Source organism: Pseudopipra pipra, chromosome 1 (genome assembly GCF_036250125.1).
Source record: "Pseudopipra pipra isolate bDixPip1 chromosome 1, bDixPip1.hap1, whole genome shotgun sequence".
Classification (NCBI taxonomy): domain Eukaryota; kingdom Metazoa; phylum Chordata; class Aves; order Passeriformes; family Pipridae; genus Pseudopipra; species Pseudopipra pipra.
The window spans coordinates 50,629,226-50,653,814 of NC_087549.1; the positions used below are offsets into that span (position 1 = coordinate 50,629,226).

At 40.2% G+C, this 24,589-nt stretch overlaps 1 protein-coding gene across 29 annotated transcripts in view; it reads right to left on the reverse strand.

Moving 5' to 3' along the window:
- Positions 1-1,058: 1,058 nt before the first annotated feature.
- The window catches only part of EPB41L3 (erythrocyte membrane protein band 4.1 like 3), a 141,621-nt gene continuing 118,090 nt past the window's right edge, over positions 1,059-24,589 (reverse strand). For 6 of the 29 annotated variants that reach the window (XM_064656282.1, XM_064656235.1, XM_064656227.1 and 3 more), the window contains exons 13-27: positions 22,033-22,599; positions 17,909-17,962; positions 15,980-16,015; positions 15,748-15,813; positions 15,081-15,272; positions 11,662-11,736; positions 11,141-11,242; positions 9,655-10,383; positions 9,007-9,129; positions 8,101-8,493; positions 6,944-7,072; positions 6,408-6,506; positions 5,249-5,329; positions 4,866-4,982; positions 1,059-3,624 (exon numbers count right to left, since the gene is read on the reverse strand). In XM_064656282.1, coding sequence (XP_064512352.1) covers positions 4,872-4,982; positions 5,249-5,329; positions 6,408-6,506; positions 6,944-7,072; positions 8,101-8,493; positions 9,007-9,129; positions 9,655-10,383; positions 11,141-11,242; positions 11,662-11,736; positions 15,081-15,272; positions 15,748-15,813; positions 15,980-16,015; positions 17,909-17,962; positions 22,033-22,599 — 2,757 coding nt within the window. In that variant the 3' untranslated portion in view covers positions 1,059-3,624; positions 4,866-4,871. The remainder of the gene's footprint in view (positions 3,625-4,865; positions 4,983-5,248; positions 5,330-6,407; positions 6,507-6,943; positions 7,073-8,100; positions 8,494-9,006; positions 9,130-9,654; positions 10,384-11,140; positions 11,243-11,661; positions 11,737-15,080; positions 15,273-15,747; positions 15,814-15,979; positions 16,016-17,908; positions 17,963-22,032; positions 22,600-24,589) is intronic. The other 23 variants (XM_064656307.1, XM_064656291.1, XM_064656376.1 and 20 more) reach the window with 19 other exon arrangements.

Here is a 24,589-nt window from a genome sequence, read left to right on the forward strand (position 1 = left end):
CAGACTGTATGGTAACTAACAATATAAAACAAAAATAACAATAAAATAACAATATAAAAATGGTGCTGGCCAGTTTGATTGAGCATGTGGTTGATTTTGTGGGATTTTTTTTGGCAATACAGTATATAGTATGTGCTTCTGGTGTGTTCAACAAACATTAAAAAATATAATCGTGCAACATATCTCACCATTGCCTCAGGCATGTCACAAACTTTAAATAACTAGGAAAAATAATGAAAAATAAAGGTTTGATTCCTAGCTCTGCAGAATTTAGACCATTGTTGTTCCAGTACAAAAAAGGGGAATGCATTTCGTTATCTCACCATTATTACCTGTGAAGAGGGAATGTGTAAAGGTGAAGCTTGTAAATGGGCCTTATGATCTTAAACGACAGAACTATTTTGGTTTAAGGCAAGAAACCTGCAGCAAGACTTGCCAGTGTGATTACCGAACTGAAGCCTGGACTCAATGTACAATTTATATGTCATGAAGAACTATTTATAAGGAGCTGTAATTTTAGTAGATACAAATTGTTGTACAGGTTAACCACATCATCTCACCAGCTGTCTAAATCTGCTCTGGGAAGAAACAGGGCCAAGCTCTTAAATGCTTGCCCTGATCTACTATATGGATTTAGAACCTTATTAATTTTTTTTATGTGTGCTTGAGCACAGAAATACCATTACTTGTCATTTGTGATGAGACAGCCTTAAAAAAACTTCAGAGGGATAACTGTTAAGGGATTCCAAAAAACCTTAAAAAATACCAAGGCGATGTATTCACTCTTTCTGTATCTGTAATGGTCACAATTGCTGTGATCACTTGTGATGCCCACTCTTGCCTGGTGTGCGAAGCCCTGCCCAGACATCTGGGTCCCTTACTACAATGGTGCAGAGTGTGGGGCTGAAGCTGTGACTCCAGTTGTAGCGAGTCTGTCTCCTGTGTTGGCAATGGTGTTTTCAAGTAACACAATATTTGATGGTTTGTTTTCTAAGCTGTTTTACGTGGAGAGGCCAGACAAAGACCAACAATAAATGAGAAGAGACGGAGACAAAAGATGGTTGGTAGAAACAGGCAGGTGCTCTTTATTTCATGTGGCACAGCATTAGGCAGACAACCCAAGAAACAGTTTCTAACAAAAACCAAAGCCATCACTTCCAGGAACCATCCCCCAAACAAGGGTCTACTACCAACAGTGGCACTGAGATGTCCTTGCCTGTCCACTCTCATCTCCTCATAGTTTGTATGTGCTTAGGCTGTGTCTTAGCGGTGAGCGTCCTTTCCAAGGAGACTAACTTCTTATGACACAATATCTTTAGACAGCATACATACTGTGCAGGATCACCAGAGTACAATCTCCTCAAGCCATGCTAAAATATAATGCTAACTCTGGAGAGAAGGCTGTGTGATCGCCTCGTGTCTCTCTGAGGTAATACAATGCTGTTCCTTAGCTGACAACATGAGGGGCACCTGAGGGAGGATCGATATGGCTTCAGAGTCTATTTTTAAACTCCCAATGCAGTAGGGAGGACCTGGCATGCTGTCTGCCGAGACAAGGTGAGGACCTCCTCCACCCCTGGCTGCCAGCAGCACCAGAGAGCTGAGCCTACTGTCACCCAGAGGGATGAGAACAGAGATGCTCTTGGACTAGGAGAGGGCCATCAAAATTCACAACGAACCGGTGGTTAGTAGGTGAAAAGTGAGCAATGATGGGAGATTGGGGGGGGGGTGTTACATCATTAGCACTCTGGATTTAAAGGCATGAAGAATGGCTGGTGGAAGGAAGATGTTTTAGAGACTAAGGGCAAAGCTTTAAAAGCCTCAGGATATTACTTTTAATTATTATCTACAGGTTATTCTCTCTATATATACTATTTTTTTTTCTAAATTATGAAAATAAACATTTATTAACAAGTCACTGGGTCAAATCCTGCTCTCCAATGAAGCCAAATCCATTGACTTCAATGAGAGGGAACCCTGTGTAAACAACGAAGGGCAAATTTGGCCCTTTATGTCCTGAAAAGTCTGCTTGTACCCATTTTCTTTCAATACTGCAAAGAAATACAGATTGAAGGGTGAATTAATTGTTACATATATCTCTTAAACTACCAGGGGAGTGTCAATGAGATGTGGCAAAGGAGCAGAAAGAGAGAACCGTAAGTAATACTGATTTAAAGAGAATTTTATCCATATTTCAGAACAAATGTACTAAAAGAGAGTGGATCTGGATCAAGCCCTACTGTCCTTTACTTTCTAAGCAATGACAAAATCCTTCATTTAGCTTCAGTGAAATGTTTACACAACCAGAGAAAACAGAAGGAACCAAACAGTCCTTTTCCTTTGCAAACATCATATGCACAAAGGTGAACACCGTCATCCCTTCGGATGCTTTGCTAACTCCCACTGTCTGCACAGTGCAGCGTCAGCCGCTGAAGACAAAACACATCTACTGTGCACACGAGTAAAACCTGTGGTGTCCTACAAATGTAACATTTTGATGTTTTGAATATTAAAAACCTCTAGGTGCTTTTAGACACAGAACAATACGATTTTGGATGCATTTACCACTTTTATTTCACTATGCAGAAACATACATTCACCATGTGTTGTGATGCAGCTGACAGTGTAATGGACGCTATCCCTTCTGTGGGTATTAGAGCTGGACACTAATGAGTTTTTGGTGGATGTTCTGTACAGGTTAAGGCTTGACTCTGAACTAGATAGTAAATGCTGACCAGATTCTCAAACAGATTTTCTTTTTCCTCTGAGAACAAAAGGGAAATCAATAGAAAACCATCACGGTTATTTCAGATTAATAATTTTCTAAAGCTGCAAACTAAGTAAAATACAGATATTCTTTTTTTTTTCTCCAAAATAACTACATATAATTTACAAGGTTAGGATCTGTGAAGGGTGACTGGAAGCTGACTCTGAACAATGCTGACAAAAATCGGTAAAGTTAATATACTAAAATCATTACTACCTCATAGGGTATTCATTCAGGTATACAAAGCACACTTTGTAAGCATTTAAATGTTTTGATAAGAGTAGAGATTCATCATTGTTTATCGGGCAGTAATAAAACCAGATGAAACAAATATAAGATTCAAGTTGTTTACCGAATAAACTGTGTTATTGGCACATCTAATGTGTGGTAAAACATTATACACAGTACCTATACAGCTTCTAGCATTTTGGGGGTAATCTTCATTTACAATATCCATAAACAAAAGGCTTGCCACCTAACAAATTTTAATTTGTTTAGACTTTCAGAAACTGTGAAAGGCATGAACTGTTTATGTGTTACATGAGATCACTGTTTATATTGTTTATGAACGTGCAGGTATAGCTGAAAACTTAGACATTTTAAGAAAATTAAAAATGCTGCTTTTCTGTAATTTTATTGTTGCTTCATGCAATATTGTTTAACTGCTGCTGATTCAGATTGCTTTCTATGGGAAGGTATCTCTGCCAGTTTCTTTATTAACGGTCAAGATCAATTCTTCAGTACTGAAAATTTCCATAGACAGATACAAGTCAGTCATGTTGGAACTGAGACTCCGTATAGGCTCTCGTATTCCTACTGGTATGCATGTCTGGATTCATATGCAATCTAGGTTATTCCTGCAGAAAAGAGAATTGAGTTAATTATTTGAAGCAACTACTCTCTTACAAAAGATATTTTGTAACTTTGTTCATGTAAGAAAAGCTATTTGAAAATGGCATCATCCCAGTATGAGCAACTTGGACCAAATCCAAAGTCCACTGATGCCAATGGAAAGAATTAGCGACATCAATAGACTTTTAAGCAAGCCACATTGAGCTGTCTCTGAAACAATTAGCAGAATACCACAAGAATCACAGCTACTCACTCCTTAGTGACTGGTTCCATCTTCCAAATAAATAACTGACACTGAAATTCAGTTTTCTTTAGGGTCTGTATATCCAAAAGCAGAAGAGCCAAAGAGCTTCAAAAGGTGCTGTGCATTATACTCTGTTACTTACATCAAGTGCTAAGGAATACATATTGTTTTAAGAATAAAATGCTGCTATTGATTCCAACAAATCTGACAAGCAGCGTTTTCTTCCCCTTCTGCATACAGCATTCAAAGCAATTTGTGCAGTGGTGCTGGCATTAACAGCTTTTGCATAGCAGGTTAGTATGCATGGCATGTTTCTGCACACAGAAGAAATATAGGAATATTAAGATGTCTGTTTATCCAGCCACTATTGGAGAGCATGCCTTTACTGAAAAAAAGCTTGACACAAGAAAAGCTGCATTATCATCTCATCCTGATAAACAATCAGGATGCTTTAAAACATAAAATGTTCTTTCAAATACAAGAAAGCCAAGACACCCAAATACTGACAAACTAATTCACTGCGTTTAACAGCAAGTTGGACCATATCTTTGCAAGTTGGGAATTAAAGCATAACTTGTAACATATCTGCAAGGGACATTTAAAAAGCAGCTGTAGGTTTTTTCCTTGGCATTTTTAAACCAAAATGCACACCTTTAAGAACAAATTATTTTTGTTCTTAAATGATACGAAAGCAGATGATTTTTTATTACTTCAGAATTAGAAAATTAGACTACAACAAAGCATGGACAATGAGGACTTTTCAGAGAGCCAACGAAAGCAAATGAGTAGTTCTCTTTCTCCAGCTGGCACCGTTAAATGAAGACAGATGATTAGAGCTGAACGTGGTCTACTTTCAAATACCAGAACTGATAACCAACGCAAATGCAAGTGGAAAATGCCACTGAGAGAAAGCGAAGAGTTACAGGTGAAATATGGTAGGAGAACAACATTTGCAACATGCCAGCCCAGTAAATGCCTAGGAAAATCATCTAATCTTCTTACCTCTGGTCAATCCTCCCCATCTTCTGGTGTGATTTCTGTCTCTTTATGTACCACTACTTTGGTCACTGACATGTCAGGGTGCTGCTCTTTGGCTTCTTTAATTGCCTGAGCCAGCGCCTATCCCAAGGAAACCACAGAAGGGCAAAAACAAAAAGGAGGTGGAACATGCATGATCAGTAGCAAGGTGGAGAGATTCATGAGATATTACACAATTTACAAATGGGGAAAATGATTAAAATATGAAATATACCATCAGTGATTTAACTACTAATCCAGTTTAATTTAAGGCATGCCAGTATGAACAGTATCTGTCAAAGCAGTATTTAGAAATGTTCTCTTTGGCAGTCTTCATGGTAGCTTTTATAGCAGTTTATAGATTTTACCTGATCATGATCAATATCTGCATCTCCTGTGATGACTATTCTTTTTTCAATTCTTGTCTCTGAGATGCCTCCTTTCACAGTCTAGATGGGAGGGATAAATGCATGTCAGTAACTTTGGAGTGCTGCTACTCATCCAGAGAATGATCAGGGCAGGAACCTAGACAGGACTGGACTGAACTGGCTCAAACAGCACATGCAGAAGGGGCAACCCAGAACTGCACCCTAAGCGGCTCTGAAGTCAGCTTGCTCTCAATGGATTAATGACCTCCCAAGGTCCTTCCAACACAGATTATTTTATGATTCTAGTCAATCTGCACATATATCAGGAGAGATGTTTGTATGTCAAAAATGGTAGGTATTTATAGTAAATTTGTCCCATGAAGAACAGAATGGGAATACAGACACTCCATACAATACAGGGTGGTATGGCCTTTGTATAGCTCATCTACTAAAGGGTTAGTAGCATTAGAAACTTCACTGCAGAAAGATGAAATCCTGTCCCCAGTGAATATTGGTAGGAGAGCTATCAGAGCACTAAGAGAGTTTCTGCTTAGGGAGGAACTGTTATTTAGATACTGTCTTGGAACTTGGAAGACCCAGCATCTTTTGTCTTTGCAGCTACGAGCTTTCAGTCTGGCTGTTGGAGAGTTCCCCAGGGTACTACCCAGAAACACAGCCATGGTGTCTGAGCTGACTGAATGTCCTGTTATGATTACATGGTACAGATTTACTATGTGCTTTCAACACCGTGCACGGGCAACAGCTCAGGAATGAAAGGCAGTATAGTCATGTCAGTGGAGCCTCATGTTCAGGTAAATTATTCCTTCCAGGCTACCAAATGATGCCAATGTGATTATACTGCTTCCAGTTCCAGACTATTTGCAGGTAAATCAAGTGTCTCTGCACAACAAGGTTTTGTGTTTGCAAAGACATACGCTAAATGTTCATGACTTTCAGGACTCTGGTCAAGTTTTTGGGTGATGAGTTAATCAAGTCAGTACAGCCAAAAACAGGTAAACGAAGACAGGTACCCAAAGCATACAAGATTTTGCCTAGAGAGCATAAGCATGGGTCCACAATTTGAAATAAATCATGGAACTGAGCTTAAGAAAGCATGCACCCTGGTGAAAAAAGAGCTCCCTGTTTTCTGAGGACTTACTTTGGTGATATGTGTAGTAGTTGTAGTGCTGGTGGTTTCAGATGTGATAGTCTGTGCACTCATCAATACACCTGGTTCGGAGTCAGCACCGGAATCCACCTAGGAACCAGAAGAGAAAACCAGTCATCAAAAAAAGTGCTTCTGAGCACAGGGAGACAAGAACTGGACTGTTAAACTTCCCTGTTTCTACAGTTCTTCATAAAGTGAGCATCTAATGGTAGGGAGATAACCGCTATTAGGATGATCATGTGTCAGTATTTCTCTGTCTGCATCTGGAGGCTCCCCTTCACTTCTGGAAGGACAGATGAGAAGCTGGCGTTTTTAAATCTGTAGTTTTATCTAGAAAGGCCCTACACCAGAACATGAGAGTCACCCTCAGGTAAGTTATTCTGATGTACATCCTCCTCATGCCAATATTTAATACTTGAACAATTTAGAACAATTTACACTAAGGCATACACTTAAAAATGGGTAAAGAAACATGAGTTCCTTAAGGGCATATTAAATTAGACAGTGTCTTTTGCAGAATTTCTTACCTGAGAAGACTCATAAGTAATGGTTTTTGTTTCTGTATGGACTACTGGCACTTCTTTTGTTGAAATTTCAAGGTTTTCACCACCAGGAACACTGCTGAAACTGATAGTCTCAGTCTTCACAACTGGTGACTGTGTGAACAAAAAACAAGGAATTGGAATATGGATTTCTCAGAAGGATTTTTTTTTTTTTGCTTGGGGAAAAGAAAGAACAACTAAAAAGTGCTCTGCATTTAACAAAAAAAAAAGGAGAAAATTATCTTCATTACAGTGGCACATATATGTATATAATGCTGGCAACACTTCACACTTCCCTGGACTTCATGAAAACAAAGTTCAAAAACATTCTAAAAACTACAAGAGGCAATGGTCGCAACCTGAAAAATAGGAGATTCCCTCTGAACATCAGGAGACACCTTTTCACTGTGAGGGTGGCCGAGCACTGCCACAGGTTGCCCAGGGAGGTTGTGGAGACTCCCTTCTCGGAGATGTCCAGAAGAAGCTTTCTGGACATGGTCCTGGGTAGCAACTGACTCTGGGTGTCCCTGCTTGAGCAGCAGGGTTGGAGCAGATGAGCTCCAGAGGGCCCTGCCAGCCTCAACTGTTCTGGGATTCTGTGATTCTGTGCTTTCTTAACATGATGAGAGAATGAACCCTGTTCAGGGTTAGTCTTCTGCCTTCTTTGGAAAAAAACCCTCTGCAAACCAGCTCTTGAAATTCTGCTAATGGGTCTAAGGTAAGGAACCTGGGTTAAGACACTGTACACTTGATCATAATTGTACCAAGCGTGGAAAAAAAAAAATCTATTTCCTGTCTTTGAGGACATATGAACTTCGCCAATCTGGACAGACTTTCCCAAAGACAATGCCAGCTGATCTTGTTATCTGTTGCATAAAATGCCACGAAATTCAGTATTTCTCTGTAGCATGAAAAGCACTTTTACATAAAACATGCATGGCGTTTTGCTAATGATGGAAAGCAGCAACAAGCCTTGCACATGCCACGCAAGGAGGAAATAAGAGGAGAAACAAACTGCATGCTTCAAAGATGCAATCATACAAACTTGGCACACTTTACTTTCCATGACAGGAATTAACTTAGTCCACCATTGCCTATGTTCGCAATTCAGCACAGGCGTGAGTGATTTAATAACAAGTTACCTCAAAATGAGATTTTCTTTCCAAAGACTCTGAAAGTTGGACTGTTGTTCTGTGCTCCTCTGCTTGCTCACATGAAGCAGTGGCAGTGACTCCTTCCTGTTTGGTTAGGGCTTTCTCAGCCTCCTCCCTTTTTTCCTCCTTCGCCCCCTCAGTCCCAGAAGAGCCCTCCTTCCCTTTCACGCCAGCAGCCACTGCGGATGCTGCCTCAGCGTGGGCATCCAGTGCAAGTCCAACCACTTTAGCAGGATCCCCGCCTGCATGCACCTCCATCCCATGTCTCTCCTTGACAACTACAGTCTCCTGTACAACCTTCTTCACTGTATCCTGATGTGGTTGAACTGCTTGCTTCATGTCACTGGAAGTTATCTCCTGAGATGTCGTTGTGTCTATTCTCTGCAGGGAAGGAGGAAAAGAACACTCAGCATCAGAAGGAGACAACACTATTTGCCGTAGCTCCTCAGCTTAATGTACTGTGAACATAAACTAAAAAATGGGTATTATATTTTGCCAATTTATTTCTCTCATGTTGCACGGATTTGTTCTCAGGATGTTATCAGTACAGTAGAAATGCAAAACAAAGCAAGAATCACAACTTTTAAAAGTGAAGAGAAATGTCAGTGTCAGTGTTTTTCTCATTGGTATTTTTGTGGGAGTTTTATAAAGGCAAAATACAATACCCTGCACAATGACCAAAATAAAGTGAAATGAGAGGAAACCTGGTTTGTTTTTTTTTTTTTCCTTTTTCAGTGAAGTTTCTGTTGTGATCTCTTGTAACAAAGGAAAAGGCACATGAATACATGCATTACTTATATAGTTCCAAATTGTGCAAAAAAACCAGGAAACAACAGAAAAGCAAAAGTAATTGTTGTGTAGTTATAACACTGATGGAGGGAATCAAACGGCCACCTGAGCCCAGCTATGGGAAGTTGAAGTAACCCCTCCTATGAACTCAGTCGGTTTTCTGGCAGACTCTATTAGAGTGAAGATATCTGAACCATCCAAGGTTTTTTCACTGGTGGACTGTTTAGTCTAAATAGACAAAGAAATGTAGAGTCATACACAGAAGAAAGGCAGACCCACATGAACAGACATATTAATTGCCAAAACTGAAGGCAGAGACAGAGGAAAAGGAGAGAAGGTTGCAGGGGCACAGAGAAGTTGGAAACGGGAAAAGAATGGAAAAATAAATCAGAGCGAATTCATAATGGCTGTAGTAAGCAACAGTTTAAAAGCATAGTTGTTAGCATTGGCATTTTGCTGGTTCAAGCAAATCTTTTTTTTTTTCCTTTTATTAACAAGCCACAGCAGCAATAGTACATTTCAGTAACACGGATCTTTAAATAAACCAGAAAGGTTGAAAGCCTTATATAATGTCTGTTTCAGACTGTGGAACAGATTCAAAGTATGAGAGAAAAAAAATAAGCTGGGTTGGCTGCTGTCAACACAAAGCCAGGCAGCAAGAGAACCAAAAGGTAGGGCGGTGTGAGGGGATTGCCTAAAAGAAGTCATGCTTTTATCTTTAAATCGTGGCATGAAGTCAAAGCCACTTGTTACCACCACTCTTGATGCAGATGACTCAGTAACATAGTGAGCAGTAGCAATGGTAAATGGCTGTTCTCTGGAATATCTCCACTCAGACAGGCTCTTATCTGTCCAGGCAAACGCCCCTGCTTTTACAGCTTCACTGCCAAGTTGCTTCTCTGCTTTGCCAAGCTGTAAGCTTCCCAGTGTACCATGTAATTGCAAATCCTGGTCCATCTTTAGTGTCTTTTTCAAACTCTCCTCTTCAGGACTTTGCAACTGAGATTCTGCTTCCTTTATGGGTGTCAGAGAGTCGGACAGCTTTCTTTTTGTGCTCTGCATGTCGGATCCCCGCCTGGCTTTCTCATCAGTGACGGGCTTGAGAATTTCATACTTGGCCACTATTGGAATGATTTTCACAGATTCTTGCACTTCCCTTTCCATTTTTTGTGAAGTTTCTACTGAAGTTTGTACTGCTTTCTCGCCCTCTTTAGCTTTACTTGTCATGGTTACAATTTTCCCAGACATGGTATCATAGGACTTTCCTAGAGTGAACATTTTCTGCTTATTCTCCTCATTGGATTGTATTTCGCTTTCCAAGTCCTCAAAGCTCTGCATTAGAACGGTACTGGATTTTAACATCTCAGGTGGAAAGGCAGTTTTACCGCTCACAGTCACTACCTTGTATGCCAGATTTTTTTCCGATTCACCATCAACTACCTCAGAGGGTATTTTGTCTATAATAACCCAATCCTCAGTGCCCTATATTTGAGATATAAAAGCTAAATTAGAATATCTGAAGGTTTATCTGTACTTCAGGAACACTAAAGTATGAAGACTTCTAAGAAATCAATGCTGCCTCTTCTGAAAGCACATAACAACTTTTACCATTGCAGTTCTTAAAGCAGTTATCAAACAAACAAGCAGAATCACCTTAGGTATATGATTTCTTTGCCTATTGTCTCCCCTCAGAGGCCCATATAACGTGGACACAAAAAATATTTTTGCCACACTATGTTTGTATTCGTTTTAAGTGGTATAGCATTTCAGGGCATGTTTTAAAATGATGATTGGACTCATCCTGGGGTTAAAAATCACATATCACAGAGGTTCATAATGCTACTGTAAAAGAAAAAAAATTACAAAAATAGGGCAAATAAGCCCATTCAACTGTTCCCCGGTTGTCACAAACACACTGTTGATGAGGTTTTATAATAGTATGCATTTGTACATAGCTGTAGCCTGCACTGAATTTCCTTGTTTTCATTAGAATAACTTCAACCCTCTTCAGGATTGTCTAAATGGAGCAGTACAACACAGTTAACTGTGTAAACTAAACATACTACTAAAGATTCTGAATGGAACTTAATTGCAGCATCTTTTTCCCTCCTCATGCAAATATGCTACGTGATTTTCTTTGACTATGCAATCAGCACCCAGCTATTTGACCTTAAGACCATAATTTCTGTATTTAACTAAACAAATGAGGTAGTTAAAAATCGAATGAATTAAAAATAACCTCTAGGGATGATGGGATACTTTTCTGGATAATGATTTGATGAGAAGTAACCAAAGTGCCAGCAGATTCTCCTTCCTGCAGCTTCTTCTCTATCACACTTGGCTAATAGAAAAACCAATAAAAATACAAAGTTCACCATCACTCGGCATAATCTAGATTCACTTGATAATATAAAGGAAATTCATTCTAGTGACAGAAGTGCCCCATTCACCATAACGTTCTCAGTGAGGTTTATGCTGGAAATGCATGCACAACCACAAACAACATCCACAAACAGCACCGTGCAAGTAGATTTCTAACTAGCAGAGAAATCAGTCTCCATTAGGAAGATATAAGCTCTGGAGGGGACTCATTCCTCAGAATTTTGTCCCCAGATTACATCTCCATCTGAAACTTATGAAATAATAATAATAAAAAAACATATTAAAAAGGGAGGGCTTGGAACGGAAAAAAAATAATAAAATAATAAATAATTGCCATCCTATTTGACTGCATTTCAAGAAAGTATTGTTTGTTTTTACCTGCATTTCAAGGAATGTAGTACCTCCCTTCTGCAAAAATATGAGTTTTTCTGATTTTTCTCTTTCTTCTTTGGTCTAATGTCAGGGGAATAAATTATTTTAGTAAGCGGAGGGTATAAAGTCCACTATACAGTAGCTCATCATATTTCTCTACACTAAATATTATTAACTGAATGGTAAATTAGGAAACAGAATTAAAGAGAATCATTTTACAGTAAAGAAGTTTCCAATAAGAAGTGAAATCAGTGCCTCTCTGTGGTGAATGCAAAGTCGTCACAAGCAAACCACTTGTGTAGTACAAAACCCACTAAAATGAGTAACACCTCGGTGTGGATGCACTGTGTTCCTTTCATCTCATATTGTTCATTTAACAGTGACTGATGCTGAGAACAGGCCCCTCCACCTTCACCCTGGATGAGGCTCTCTTCTGAGTTTGCAGCCCTTCCTGCTGAAGCAGGCACAAGGTGTGCCCTGCAAAGATTGCAGCACTCCCTGATGGTATAAGAGGCCTCAAGAGTCCTCCTCCTACATAGGAAGCTAACCATTGCTCTATTATCACTATAATGAGACACTGAACTCCTCCTCAGTTTTTTATCCCATCAGTGCCTTCTCAGTGCTGTGAGAATAGTATCTCTGCAACTTGACCAACTGGGAAAATTTTAAATGTTGGTAAGACTCTACTTCCTAAGCCTTTTGAGCCACCTTCTCAGCCAGCCACTGTTGCCATTTGGCCAGAGAAAGCAAGTCTCTACAGAACAAAATAGGTTTCTTGCTAAACCCCTTCTAACCACTTCAGTGGCTATGTGATTTTCTTTGACTATGCAATCAGCACCCAGCTATTTGACCTTGCACTTAGCCACTTCAGTGGCTAGTGCACTTAATAGACATGCCAGTGGAAGTGTTATGACTGGCATGACAAAAGCCTATACTCAAGAAGAAAGGCAGAAATTTAAAGAAAGATATGAAACTAGAAAGAGGAAGGGGTAAAAGCTCATCTCCCCGACTGCGATGAGATGCATAAAAGTGTTGGCTTGATCCAATCCAGGTCAGATTAAACATTGTCAAGGAGTTTGTTAATATGTTTGCTTTCATGTTCTGCAGCTATCGGCCACCATCATGGCAGATATTTAAAACCGTATTTTTCACAACTAAAGAAGAACGAAGTATTTCCTCTACTATTGTAACAAACCAAGTGGGTTTGCACATTTTGAAAAGGCATATTTTCCCTTCTGTTCTTGGTTTTTTTTTAAATGAAAGAGCTACAGGTAACAATACACTGAATACAATTTTAAAGTGGATATGCTAAATTAAATGTGTAACTTCTTTGACTAGCAGAAGGCACTAGCTAATGCAGTTCTATATGCTCTCTGCCCTGACTGCCTCTGCATTTCTTGGTAAATATCAAGGTGCTAAATTTGACCTATGGATGACTTCAGTTTTTTCCTGAAAAATTCCTCTCTCAGCAGGACATGGGAATTGAAACCACCCTGCTAAGTGGGACCAAAAAGGATGGCCACATGTTACCTACAGCAGGGGCCCCTTTTTGCCAGAAGACACCTCAGAGTTAGTCTCTGATAGCTCAAATCCTCTCTCAATTTTCCACAGAAATGCCTTCACTTGGGTGAGGTTCTGTGAAATAGCTGTAGATTAGTTAGATACATTGCTTTTGAGCAAGTCATTTTCTATTAGTAAGATAAGAGATACCAGATAAGGATAATTCTTGCCCTTTTCCTTTCCAAAAGAATGGTTAAATTAGGATGTGTTTCCTCAGGGTGAAGCCTACATAACTGTGTATGCCTTTGCTATTGCTTGTGTGTTTTAATTAAAAATTGTTATTACATTTCTAAAGTAATAAAGACATTAAACAAACAGGGTGGTGCTATTTTAAGTTTGCTTCCTCTGCAATCTGATTCAGGCTCAGCTAGCTACCTGCTCCCTTTTCATCCACTCCTTACATCTTTAATATGTTAAATGCATCCTGTCCATTATATTTATAATTTTATTTTACAGTTTTCTTTCATGAAAGAAAACCCGTATTTTCAACTACAAGCAAACTAATCTGTTCTAGGGTCTATTATGATTCCTGAACAAGATGGTAGGAACAACACTACGACTCCTCTGTGCTCCCCACAAAAGGGAAGCTCTGGGTATTGAGTCCGCTTTTTTAGGTATTTTAATTCAACTTGATGGCCACACCAGTGCATGTCTGATGCCTGTATCAGCCACTGGTTAGATGGGTATAATGTGGGAGAGGAGTAGGTGACAGCCTTTTTCTTGGCAATATCCCTTTCCCTAAGCGGAGAAGCTGACAGATGCTACCTGCGTGCCTCCACAGATTCCCTTCCCCAGAGAGTTGTGGGACTGCAACACCAACCTCTGAGGTTGAAAAGCAGAACAGCCTTTCCAGCCAATTTTTGCTGAGTTCCTTACAACATTACCTCAGTGCTGTGGGCACAGAAGCAAATTGCACATCTTTGCAAAATGCAAAGACCACTTGCATTATTGGTCTGTAATGCTAAAACCAAGAGGTAACCATAAAGATGATTTCTGTGAGGCAGAAACCAGATATCCATCCACAATAGAATAAAAAAAAAAAAGAACTTTCATGCAAAACACACGAGCTTATTTCTTTTTGCTCCACTGGATTTTAACCAAGATGCTGTCTTTTTTTTTGAAGATCTATGTATTTTACTGCAACATGAATGTTGCTACCCCTACATGTCATTATCTACCCACAAATTAAGTAAATGCCAGCTTTTAAATTCACAAGTTTCTTACAAATGCTTCAAAGACCGCACAGTAATCAGGATTTTTTCACACATGCACACTGCATAGAAATGCAGACACTTAGCAATCTGCATTGGGTCTTCAATGGAACAGTATCCAGCAGACTGCAGCGACCCTTATGGAACTGGCCAAAGTGGTCTAATTATCATCATTGTTTCTTCCCTGTCTTCAAAGACTGAGAGAGTTCTGCCCTTTGCTCTGTATTTTCTTGTCAAGCCTGGCATCATACCCCCATCTGTCTCACTACACTGCTTCTCCCAGTCAGTCACCATTATTTAAATTTTCTCTCCATCACTTTCACAGTTTCTTTCATGCATGGTTGGACTTCCTCAAGCTCACCGAAACTGTAACGACAGCTCAGAGAGACCCAATTCTGCCACACAGCTTATAGTGAATTTCATTCTCTAAATACATATATATTCTTATATATATAATACTATATATATTTATATATATGTTGATAGTATCTGCTCTTCCTTGCATCTTCCTTGCATCTAGAGCTTCAGTCCTGAGGAAAGGGGATGCCTACAAGCAGGGAATAGCTTCTAACTACGGCCTCTAATCTACTGAGGGCTGCTATAAGTAAAAATGAATAGACAAATACACAATGAATCCTTTCAGCTCATGCTGACCTCTTCAGGCACTAGTGGTTCAATCATAGGAGCATCCTCCTGCCTTGCTGCAAGCCGAACGGGAGATGTGGAAAGCCTCTTCTCCCACTCATTAGACACAGTCGTTTCTGTGGAGGTTTCCAAGAAGGTGCGTTTCAACTCGCTTATATTGGTCTGATGTTTCATCAGATCTTCCTGGGTTTTGTCTAGGTCCTGGACAGTTTTAAAAGAATAGAGCAGTTTGTGATACATCCTAAGCCAACCAAATTTTAGAGCCAAAACACACAACTTGGTTAGTATAGAGGGAAGTAACAGCTCAGGGAGCCAGGGAGCACAGCACTAACACAACACTCTGTGAAAATGTGGCATTTTGAAAGATAACAGCATAGCATATCTCGTACAAGTGAGTATAAATACACTCTTAGAGAGCTTATCCGTATCGCTATAATTTGCACCTGATCAGGAGGCTTCAAACAAACATACATATGCGCGTGGAGGCACACACATATACGCACACGCATATATCTGTATTTACAGTACAAGTTAGAGGAGTCATCATAATCTGAGAAAAAAAATAATCTATTAGGAGGTGGGAGTACACAGTTCATGCATCATAGTGCAGATCCACAGTTTACCACTAAAACTAACACACATGTACGTACATGCACTGGTATATACCAATACCAACCTCTAACATAAGATTACTATGTTTGACATACACATTTTCACCCTGTATTCGCTTAATCAGACTATTCTGAAAGAAGTGAAAAAGAAAGGGAAAGGTAAGGGACACAGTATTGAAAGGATACAAAATGCTGTTTCTACACATTTCTTCACAGAGAACCGACAGTAACATGCTGAAAGAGGTGAACACCTCCACATTGATACCTGAGCAACATCTAGGCCTTTCGTTTCTGTACCTGTGCCTTTAGATCTCCGTCCTCCTCTTGATCCGACTGCCAGCATGAGAAAGATTGGAAAACAACACCTTACCCACTCATATCAATTAAGGCTTTATGGACATTGGTGAGAGGTACATACTGGGTTAAAATCCCATTTTCTCTACAATAAGGGCTTAAGGAGGAGTAGACGCACTGGCTTTGCACAGTTTTTCTAACTCAGAGGAAACCTCCTCTTCTCAAATTTGTTATTTGTTAACAAAGCGGTATAAAACCCTTTCCTTTTATAAAAATTGCTACACTCCACATCCATAGATCTCTATTTATGGAGCAGCGGTTGCACCTTCTCACCAAGGTCATGGCTGGACTAGTACTGAATGGCAACAGCAGATTCTTTGGAATTCCGTAAACCCAGAGTTTACACATATGGTATCATCTGGGCAACAAGCAAAGCTTTGCATAAACTCGCCATGGGCAAACAACCCGCAACACTTTCTACAGAAGAAAGCACATTTTATTTGCTTGAAATGCTATTTTCCTAAGCTCAGCCCCTTCCTGTATTTCTATAATTTTATTTCATATTTAGCCTGTATATAATCTTTCAGGAGATAGGTCTGCAGTGGTGGTCATCTGGAATGACACAGACATCCCATCCCCTTCAGTGCATGTTTTCTAAAGTAATGCCATAAGGACTGCCCCAGCAACCCGGTTTCTGAGGGTGCAATTTTCAGGTGGCAAATATACCACACATTTTGAAAATCAGGTATCTGTAAGGAAAACTGAGGTTTGTTATATATTCCCCTCTAAAATAAAGATGGCAGCTACAGAGATTAACATACATTTTTAAGTAATAAAATGAACATTTTAAATGTCACAATTTTATGATTACATTTTACTTTCTGGAGGGTTCAAGGCCTGAAGCTATGGAGTGCAAGAGGCACTTCAAAGGATTTTGTACTCCTGACTCGTCTCAACAGAGTTTATGTTGTTGCCCTGTTTGAATTCTTTTAATGTCTGTGCTGATATTTTATCATCAATTTTTCATATAGTCCTAATTAGTCAAATGACTCACGGGAAAATCTGTTGATTACTTTATAACTCAGTTCAAATCTATTCTATTTACAGCCAAGGCTGAATTGTCCTGATATGTCATACAAAAAATTTTTCCTTGATGATAATTTTAACAGTCTCAAATATTAATGAGATCCTTCTGAAAACCTACAGTAGTGTTTGTGGTAAGGCTCTGTCTTCTAGCAGATGTCAGACCAAATTCAGCTCATGTTTGCAACTGCAACCATATTAATTATGAAAGCATTATATGCACTTCAGTGAAGTCACATAGGGTTGAATTTGTCTGTGCAGTCTATGTACTGTGTTGTGGATATGAGGCTTCCCAGTGCAAGGAAAATATAAACATTTTATGTTCCTCCTCTGAAGACAATACCTAGACTAGTGGTGTCAATATGTGAAGATGCCATGTGAAATTAAATTCAAGGAAAAACTTAGGTATTTATAATGTGGAAATACCCTTATTCAGTAAATTTGAAAATTGCTTTTAACTGTTTTTTCCCCACTCTCTCACTCAGGTGGCAGAGTGTAAGCGCAAACAAAGAAACAAAAAGCCCCAGGGAATGATCTGACCAGCACGACCATCCAGGTGGGGCGCACCAGTGTGTGTGACACTGGCCACTGCCCCACTATCCGCACAACGTGGAGGCCTTGCAGTTTCCAAACTAAACTCAGAAATAAGAGGAACCCGTAGGGAGCACTGAAAACTCAACTCCCCCAGCAAAGCTGTCCCACTCGCAGGCACACACATGCACACACGCGCAGAAAGGGATCCTGAGCTGCCGGAACAGACATGCGGTTTAGCCCCGATGCCCAGGGTTGGGAAGAGACAAGGAAAAATGCTCTCCCCTGCCATAGCTGGGTGCCGGCGACTGTACAAACCTCAGTGGCAGTGGTCTCACCATCAGCCGCAGTATCCGTCTGCTCACTGTCAGTCTATTTGGTTAGACAAGTAACCGGGTCCCAAGAGGAAGGCAGGAATAAAGAATAAACCCAGCTCATCAGTACACGCGGCTCACACGGGGAACTGTTAAACTCAACATCCCTGTGAACTGCATTAGCATTGCTTTTCAAACAACGCACAAGTCAAAGAAGCAAAATAAAAATGCTATATTAGTAAACAGAACAGACTCAGAGGAAGACTCGAGGCGTACTGTACACAGTATATGGCTTTACTGGAACAAATTTATAAGCCATACAAAACATTACTGGAAAAGTGTTACTTGAATAGCAGATTTTTTTTTTCCTTAAGAAAGCCAGGTAGCTTTAAAAAAAAATGGGCGAAAAAAGCAGCTAATATTTTCTAAACAAACTTTTTCTCCCAATAACTTTTTAAAATAAAATTATTTAACAAATTTTTGTTCTAGCCAATATAAAGTGGTGGTTAAATTTTTATCCAGAGGGGGAAAAGATAATTAAAAAAAAAAAAAGGCTACTTTAACAGTCACCTGACTTTCAGCCCCTCATTTGTACAGAAGATTTTATTGTCTCCACATTTATACACCATGAGGCTGTCTGCATTACCAAGGAGTTCAAATAACTATACCCCCAGCCCATCTACTGTCTGTCTGTGGAGTAGTGGTAAGGCTCAGATCCCACTCGGTTCCAATAAAGAGCAGCTGATAATTGTTAATAATAGTAAAAAGAAAGAAAACTGCCACCAAAAGAATAAAAAATACTTCTCATTTCATTTAAGAATATGGATGAAAGCAGGAGAAAAACAAAAGTAACTCCCCCCATCCCCCAAAACAATTACTAGGTATGAGTGATAAAGATGAAACAAAGCACAGCATTACACAGACTGATCTATCCCTGCTTTGCTTGACACCATAAAGAACATTTTAGTGGAGAACGTGTCAGGATTTAACAGAGAGTGGAGTGCAGGTTATTACAGGCTGAGAAGAGAGTTCAAAAGATACTTGGCTGTTATCTAAGCATATGGAAAACTAGTAAGTCCTTCCTGCTGCTCCAGACTGGCACATCCAAGTTGTTTCGATACCAGCAAGATCTCTGGGTTTGATTAGTGATTTTCTGTGGTCCTTAGATAATCTAAAGTAACCCAGGCAGGTAATTTAAAGCCAGGACAACACATCTCATGCTCAAATCTCATCAGTACGGACAAGAAAAAACCCATAACCTACTGGTGGATGGAGTATCAGTCTTAGCTTTGAATTTCCTCCAATCTTCTGTCATTTTCTGACAACTCCAATGTTTCATACAACTGTTTTTTTGATATTTTTTTCATTGCTTTCTTTTCTATTATTCTTTCTTTTGAATAGTTTGTATTGTTTGTCTGACAGGCAGAAGAATAAAGAAGCATTTTGCACTATTTGATAAGTGCATGAATGCAAGTTACATGCAATTTTTCAAGCAATAACCACTCGTGAGACAGACCGCATCCATTTTTAAGTGAAACTGTACTGTCAAAATAGTCTATTAGGCTAGTCCAATTGCTTTCACTAAAGTGTTAGAAAATTGTTTCTTTATTAGCGAAGGATCTCATAACTTTATAACACTATAAGCAATTGTAAAGATACGGCAATAGAAAAGAAAATCTATGCATTGTCACTCCTATTTACGAAGAAAAAAAAAGAAAGAGGAATTAATGAATCTAGACATTTAAAAAGAATTAAAATATTTGTGTCAAAACACAGTAACACAAGGCTGGCACATAAAGTTCATTTAAGAACTTGAAGTCAATAGAAATATTGGCTGCTAAGGTACAAACATGGAAGCTAATGAATTCTAAGGGGTGAGATTTTGTCTTTGATTGCACAGACTGAATCCAGATGCATCGCTCAAGGGACAACAAGCTCAACAATGAATGAGATTGGCTCAGGATACTGGCCTTAGCCTTCTGCATCTCTGTGTCCAGTCATTTGTGAATTGAAGGGGAAAAAAGAGGTTCCTATTATTTTACCATAAGAGCAATGAAATCCTAAATAAAGCATAAAACTTGCTTTATTGCAACATACACGTCTGCTAATAAGCCAATCAACAGCCATGGAGTTGAAGTCAGCATTGCTGAGTTACCTGAAATAAAGATTTGGGGTTATCAAAAAGCAGGGAATGGTGAATTAAGGCTGAGCAAGGCAGGCCTCCAGAGCGGAGAATAAGAAAGGTCAGGCTCAGCTCCAAGATGGGCTGTAGTACAGCTGCTGGTGGGGCTGGCGGACAGGCAAGGGATGGAATAGGACAGAAGGCAGCTATCTCCTGAGACGCTGCGCCTGCACCTCCCCTAACTTGCGATCATAATTGCTGTGATTTGTTTTGCCAATGTAATGCAGACATGCCTGAGTTTAAAACATATTCACTTTCATGCAATATTTTGAACAAGAAATACCCCGTGGATTAGGCACAAGTCTGTGTTGTCTGCCAGGAAGCACTGCCAGAGTAATCACCCTCAGAAAAGAGTGACACTAAAAAAGCCTATTTTATACTTTTTTATGCTCAATACTTCCTAACTTTACTAACAAAAAGAAGCGCTCATTTCTGAAAAAGGAACAGACCAATGTATTACATAAATACTGCCTCATTACTGCCTCTGGAGCTGGCACTATATTAATGCTGTTACTGCTATTAGATTAATCCAAGTGCAGAACTAATGTAAATTGAGACCTAAATGCTGTCTCAAAATGAGGACACAAAATGAGACAGCAGTGTTTTGGATGCCTTTTATCAGAAATTGCACATTATTTTTTAATTGTCAGGCATCACAGAGCCAAAAGCATCCAAACCCAATGTTTTCACAAGACAAATTGATGCAACTTTTGGCTTTCTATAAAAAGGAAATTAAATCCTGCACCCAATCTTACAAAACCAATAGTGGCAGATGACACAAATGTTTAGATGTGCAAGCTGATTTATTGAAGACAACTACTGCAATGGCATCGACAAGTGGCCAAGGCGGTTTTTTACAAGCGGCCAACTGGTCTATCGTTATCTGATCTTGGGCTTTTTTCTTTACATCCAAAGCAAAACTGTACTTTTGTACTTGAAGACAAAGAGGAAAAAAGAAAATTGAGTAAAAAATGAACTCATTATTTTATTCTGTCAACAAAGAATAACCAGGCACCAGCAAAAACTGAGATGCCATCTACTTTGTTACTTAAGCAGATTCTTTTCCTACTTCTGGATATATCATCACATCCACTGTTCCCAGAACTACTGCAGACTCCTATTGCAATTGGTTTATCTGCCTGTGATGACCCTGGTGGCTTGAGGCATCGGTTTTGGCAGTGCTAATCTAACATTGCAAATGTCAAGACAGCCCACATGGCACGCTCCCCAAACAGCTGCAGAACAGCTGTCCCAATCTGACCTCTCACTGATACACTGGATTTAACCATGGGAAAACAATTTAATATGCAGCAGAGATGGGATCAAGGCTGAAAATCGAGATCCAGGTTTTGCTGGACCAGAAAGCCTTTTCTGCAGTTGGGCTACAGCTGATAGCCTTTTGCAAAAGGCTGAATCCATCTGGATTTTGAATATGCTGAAGTTGGTGAGGGTGCTCTTTATTGTTGGGTAGCTAGTTATATAAATAAATGTAGATACATATGCATATATATGCATGCTTCAGTAATTACGCAGAAGATGATACTTAATATGCACTATTTAGATAACTATTCTAACCCTAGAATAAATTGATAGAGGGAAGAAAAAGGTCTGGGTTGGTTCAGATACAAAACTCCAGAGCTGATCTGTGACAATTTATTTAGTGCAAGTCACTTTACACCAGCTCACACAGTTCAAACCAAGCCACTTCCACACAGTGTTGTGCCTAACCCTGGGCCCCAAGCTGCACTCCCAGCATGAGAAAAAAAATAAAAAAAAAGAAGAAAAAATAAACAACAACCCCCAAATCAAAAAAAAACCCCTTCTAACATATCAGCACAGACAGAAATGAGGCTCTGAAAGTAGGACCACTATTGCAGCAATCTAACACTGGTTAGGACTGAAGCACTGAACACGAAAAAGAGTGTGTTCGATGCCGAGGTACACACCTCTTCCTCTGAACTGTCACTCAGGTCATTGGCAAGTGAGGCACTCAAGGAGGCCGCCTTGGGCTCCAGGTAGCAGAGGCACATAGCCAGAGGAAAGGAGAGAGTGAGGGCGTATGGCACTGAGAAAGAGGCAGAGAGCAGAAAGAAAAAAATGAAGAGGAAACAAGGCACGAGGGAGGGGGAGCGGATGGGGAGGTAATGCTGCACACTGGCAGGCAGGAAGTTGGTTTCGGAGAGGTTAGGGAGTGACAGGTAGCCATCATCATCCAGGAGGGAAGGAAATGACTCTGGAAGTTGCAAGGAGAAGGAAAACAGCGTTCTGCCCTTGACAGCTTTTTGCTTGTAGCCGAAAGCCATGTCTTGCTCGGCGGAGCAAACTCGCCCCTTTCTGTCAGAGTCTGGCTCCGACTCGCTGTGTTCTGGAGCGCTCTCTTTGGGCGCCTCACAGCCTAAGGACTTTGTCCGAGCTCTCTCCTTGCATCTCCTGCGAAGCTTTGCTGAAGATACATGGGGGCCAGGTTGAGAGGATGGCGAGGGGTGGTGGGAGTCAGTGCCAAGCACAGATGTCTGGTGACAGAGAAAGAGCAGCAAACAAGGCGCAAAAGCAAAAGGACAAAAAGAAAACTGTAATTAGTTAATTTTCTTCTGTGATGATAAATAATATATATTATATATATAAAATTATAAACAGTATTTTAATACCACAGCTTTCCACTGAATTAAACGGTGCATGTTCCTATGCCACACACTACAGGTATTAGTGATTTGAGATTCCAGCTTACAAAAGGCAACTTCTTGGTTCAATGTTTGCCTAGTCCTCTCTGCAGCACAGGATTTACTTAAAGGCCTCCGTGGCCACGTGTGGAGTTCTGGGTTCTGCCAATTTCCACTTACTGTAAGACTGGCTTCTGATCATAAGGAGTTTTCAACATGAAGTACATGGAGAGCAACAAAGAAAGAAGGGAACGTATTTCTAACACCAACACTGCTTGTGACAGCATTCCTGCAGTCAGGAGGAGACCTAGTGGGGACCAAAAGTTTCCCATCTATGTCTTGGACAACCTCAGCAGTAATAATCAAAACTCCAAGAATTCTGAAACTCTACATGCCCAAATTCCTCCACTGCAATATTAAAAAAAAAAAAACAAACCAAAACCAAAACCATCTAGGTCCTAAAACTAACTAAAACACATTCTGGTTTGGGAGGGGGGCATAAAAATCCATATGTTAACTGCTACTGATGGAAGAAAAACTCACTTGAGATACCCATCCTAGCAGCCAGGTCCTCAGCACAGCCCCCACCGCCACTCAGGCTGGCCTCTCCTGGGCATCCCCACAGCCCTGCCCTCAACCCCTGCCCACCGTGAGCGGGAGCAGGCACAGCTGGGAACTCACTCCCTCCCAGCCATGCACCCTGTCATCCCTCCATGCTGCACGCCACCGGTGGCACATCGAAAGAAGGGAGCTGAGGTGTGTGGCTAGGCAGGCCCCATGTTCTCTCACTGGGGATCTGAAGGGGGGCTGACCAGAGAGAGGTCTGTGCCCCACACAGCCACATCTCCTCATAGTCAAAATGTGACCCTCTACCTACAGGGAAGAGATAAAAATGCACCCAATGCTTTTGCTACAAATTTTATCCCAATGCAAAGAATACTGGCTACCAACAAGCAGGAGTTACTTTGGTATGCCACTTGTAGGGTATTCAAATGGTCTTTCAGGTCATTTGAGGACAAAAAATTGGTAGGAGAAGGGAGGTGATTCAGCAGGAATGGTGACTGTCATTTCACAAGCTCCCTGGGGGCAGCCACAACTGCTTTTTAGAAGGACAACAACCACTATTATCACCAAAATGCATATCCCAGTACAACACATCTGACACAATGCTGATGGATTTGAGATGTTTTGGCCAAAGTCCACCAGGTGCACTTAGCTGAAGTGGCACACTGGCTCCATGACCAAACCCTAAGTGCCTGAGCTGCTCCATCCATAGTGCATCTCCCCAAGGAGCTATAAAAGCCATTTCAACTGCACTGCTACTCCAGACTCCCAAAAGCAAAATGTCTTCAAAGCCAAAACAGCATTTGCCTCTTTAAGATGGTGTCAAATTGGAGGCAACAAGGAGGGATCCAAGTTTTAGACAGAGGCTGTATCAATGCTAGTTACTAAGCCCAATCTTTACCAGGTATATTGATGGTAGAAATGGGATTTAAGCCAAGTAATTACATGGTAGAACTCCTTTCCCTCCTCTTAATATTTTGCATCTCTCTCTTCTCTAATAATCCATCAGTTCAGGCAATCTGTATGCTCAAATTAAGCAATCAAAACCAAGTCTAGCTTCAAACTGCTTACAGGTGTCTTTATGTGTTTAATGCGGTAAGCTCAAGTCAAAATTTAATGCCTTATGTGAGCTAAATACACAGAACTTCTCTTTATATTCTAAAGGCAAAAAAGCCAAAGTAAATGTATTCTTTGCTAATACAGACTATTCACTTACTGACATCTTCGCAGTGTTAATATTTAGAATAACTTCTGGTACTTAAACACACATGGATAAAAC